This window comes from Pundamilia nyererei, unplaced genomic scaffold (assembly GCF_000239375.1).
Source record: "Pundamilia nyererei isolate P.nyererei 1_Seehausen unplaced genomic scaffold, PunNye1.0 scaffold00027, whole genome shotgun sequence".
Classification (NCBI taxonomy): domain Eukaryota; kingdom Metazoa; phylum Chordata; class Actinopteri; order Cichliformes; family Cichlidae; genus Pundamilia; species Pundamilia nyererei.
In genome coordinates this window covers 348650-351456 of record NW_005187428.1, presented here as the reverse complement: position 1 = coordinate 351456, position 2807 = coordinate 348650, and the positions used below count along the sequence as shown (strand labels likewise).

At 43.5% G+C, this 2807-nt stretch overlaps 2 protein-coding genes across 2 annotated transcripts in view; one reads left to right on the top strand and one right to left on the bottom strand.

Moving 5' to 3' along the window:
• Positions 1-1272, bottom strand: part of spi1a (Spi-1 proto-oncogene a) — a 3347-nt gene extending 2075 nt beyond the window's left edge. Inside the window, exons 1-3 of the mRNA XM_005728238.1 lie at positions 1208-1272; positions 579-615; positions 41-134 (exon numbers count right to left, since the gene is read on the bottom strand). Of these exons, the coding sequence (XP_005728295.1) occupies positions 41-134; positions 579-615; positions 1208-1272 (196 nt within the window). The remainder of the gene's footprint in view (positions 1-40; positions 135-578; positions 616-1207) is intronic.
• Positions 1273-1618: 346 nt separating this feature from the next.
• The window catches only part of tmem276a (transmembrane protein 276a), a 2693-nt gene continuing 1504 nt past the window's right edge, over positions 1619-2807 (top strand). The window contains exon 1 of the mRNA XM_005727977.1: positions 1619-2501. Within this exon, the coding sequence (XP_005728034.1) occupies positions 2099-2501 (403 nt within the window). The 5' untranslated portion in view covers positions 1619-2098. The remainder of the gene's footprint in view (positions 2502-2807) is intronic.

Here is a 2807-nt window from a genome sequence, read left to right as displayed (position 1 = left end):
TGATGAGTCACCTTCTAACACTGAAATCCAGTCTACTAACCATCGCAAATCTCCCCCACGCCGGTGAGGTAAGGGTACAGCTCCACAGACGGTCGATAGTTCTCTGCCTCATTTGCAATAACCTCCTCTGAAGCCTTTTGGGGGGGAAATATGAGATGTTGTTTCTGAAAAATTAAAAGTTTGAGTCTCTTTGTCTTTCCAAAATGTTTTCAGATATGATTTTAGAAGAACATAAAACAGACAAAACAATCAAATCAGCTGAATAAAGCAGGAGTGCAGATTATATACTGGACTTTACCATATGTTAACGGTTAAAATGCAGTGAAATAAGTATATCCTGTTTAAACACAAACAAAAATCATTTTTGCAGACATTAATAACAAATAAAATACCACCTTCAGTGTCTTAAAGCTCTACTTTGGTCACTAGAATAACCTTCAAAGGTAACTGAAAACTCAATCTAACAGAAACCCACATGGAAAACAAAATACCTTCACGATGTCACAAACTGGAATCAAAGCCTTATCTCCTGGTGTATGACATATACATGGTAAAAAAATCAAAAGAGATCCACTTACAGATGATATAACATAGCCATCCATCATGTAAACAAGGCTTCATGAGCTTCTTGGTTCTTTAAGCTTGTGGTAATTTTTAACTTTTTCTTATTGCTTCACCGATAAATACGGAGTGTCGCCAGGCACTGACTGCAGCACGCAAATGGGAACTGAAAGTGAGAAATAAGCTGGAACATATACAGTCTGCATTCATATCCAGTTGCTAGGTTCATATGGTGAGTTAGTTCCTGATGGCCATACACCATGTTTACATGCATGTATTAAAAGTCTAAAGCCCAGTGTGCTTTTTTTTGTGTGTTATAGCACACTCTGAGTGCAAAACATCTCCACATGTCTGTGAAAACATTCACACCCTTAAAGAAGACGCAGTGAGAGGAGAAGGTTATCACATATTAAATGACGAGCCCTTCCCTGCTTCAACTCTTCTCTCTCATCAGTTCAACTGATGTGATTAGAGAGACATTAACTCTAATCTTTGCACTCATTCCTAACATGATTAAACTTAAAGATAATGCAACACTTATTTCATTTAACACATCATAATTGAAGAGGAAGGCAGGCTTTATGAGATTCTAACTCTCAATTACAATGAGTATGGTTTATTCACACTGGAATTTTTTAATCGCTACTGCAGGCAGCAGTCGAAACCAAAAGTGAAGTTTGGACCAGCCTTGTTCCTCTTTTTGTTTGGCATTATGGTTTCAATTGAGGAAGTTCTGACCATGAGATGAAACCAGTGAAAAAAAGACGGAAAGAGCTGGACTCACTTTGTCCCTGTAACTTGTCTACGTTTTTATACATACAACACTGAGATTTTCATAACCACCTTCTGACTTTTTTTTTTCTGGCATGGAGGTGGATTTTTATGACTTCTTTTAAAATAATCGAATGAGTCAAACATTATTACGCTGTGCTTTGACATCTTTGCCTCTGTTTAATGGAAACTTACCAGAGGCAGTCTGCTGGCTGTGATGAAACTGTTTCCTGTGAGCACACCACAGGGAGAAAAGCAGGTTGTTTGTCTGCATTTTTGTGTTTCACGGAACACATCAGCTGAGGTGCCTTGAGACATGGTCTATTAAAAGACGGCAAAGGTTCCTTTATTTTGTTTAACCCCAGAAAATCGTGTTTATGACGACTGCAAACCGTGACCCACGGTGCGTAAAGTGCAGGTCTGGGGCTTCTCGTGCTTTCAAATATTTGCTCTGTCTCCATCTACTGGAAAGAAACGTTGAACTGGCCAGTATCTAGGCTAGACTGAGTTCAGAGGCATAGAGGAGACAACCAAAATAGCACATCGAGGCCCAAATCTATTTATCCTCCGCCCCCGAATATGGCTCTTTTAGGGGATGCTTGACAAATTAGAGAAATGAGGGCTTCGCCGATTTATCAGCATTTCCGATTTCCAAGTATTGCCAAATTTCCTCCCCACCTTAGACACTGACATCAGCAGCAGCCAGGAGCGGAGTCCCGCTGTCCCGTGGAAATATCACGGCACAGAGGCGAGATACGCATGGAACATGGCTGCTATGAGGACTTTAACCGTGGCAGGTCTGTTTTTGGCTTTTTGCGCTTTGGGACTGATCGCGGTGGCGATCAGCACCGACAACTGGTACGAGACTGACGCCAGGAGGCACCGGGAACGCTGCAAGAATTACTCAAACAAAAGAAACGACCCCGGCTACATTTACATCTCCAACAACAACCTTCCGCTTCGGATGCTGCCAAAGGAGAAAAACGTTGAAAGAAAGGGCTCCAGTGTCAGCGGCGAAATGCTGCTGCGGGCTAAGCGGCACTTCTTGCCTCCTGCCCCGGCAATGGAGTCTCTCTGCAGTCGGCATTTCAACTCCACCGTCACCGGACTGTGGAGAAAGTGCCACAGAGAAGGGTTTGACTTGGAGACGGAGGATTTGATCTTTAAAGGTTTGGTGTCGGGCTTCGTGTTTTTGTGCTGTAACGTGTTTGTTTCGGAAGCTTTGTGTCGAGTGACAGGCGCTGTCGGTAACAATACTTTGTGCACGAATGCGCTATCCAAGGTGCTGATGCTGCGCAAAGACCCTCGAGGCCTACGCAGTATCGCACGGAGTACAGTTACAATGCGATCGACGTGCTGTTTTTTTCTCTCGCCCCAGCACAAAAGGGCAGCCTGTAGTAACAGAAGCCTCGGGATGCGTACAATAAGCTACTCCACAGTGGTGTGGGTGGATGGGTGGGCGGTGGTGGTGGTGG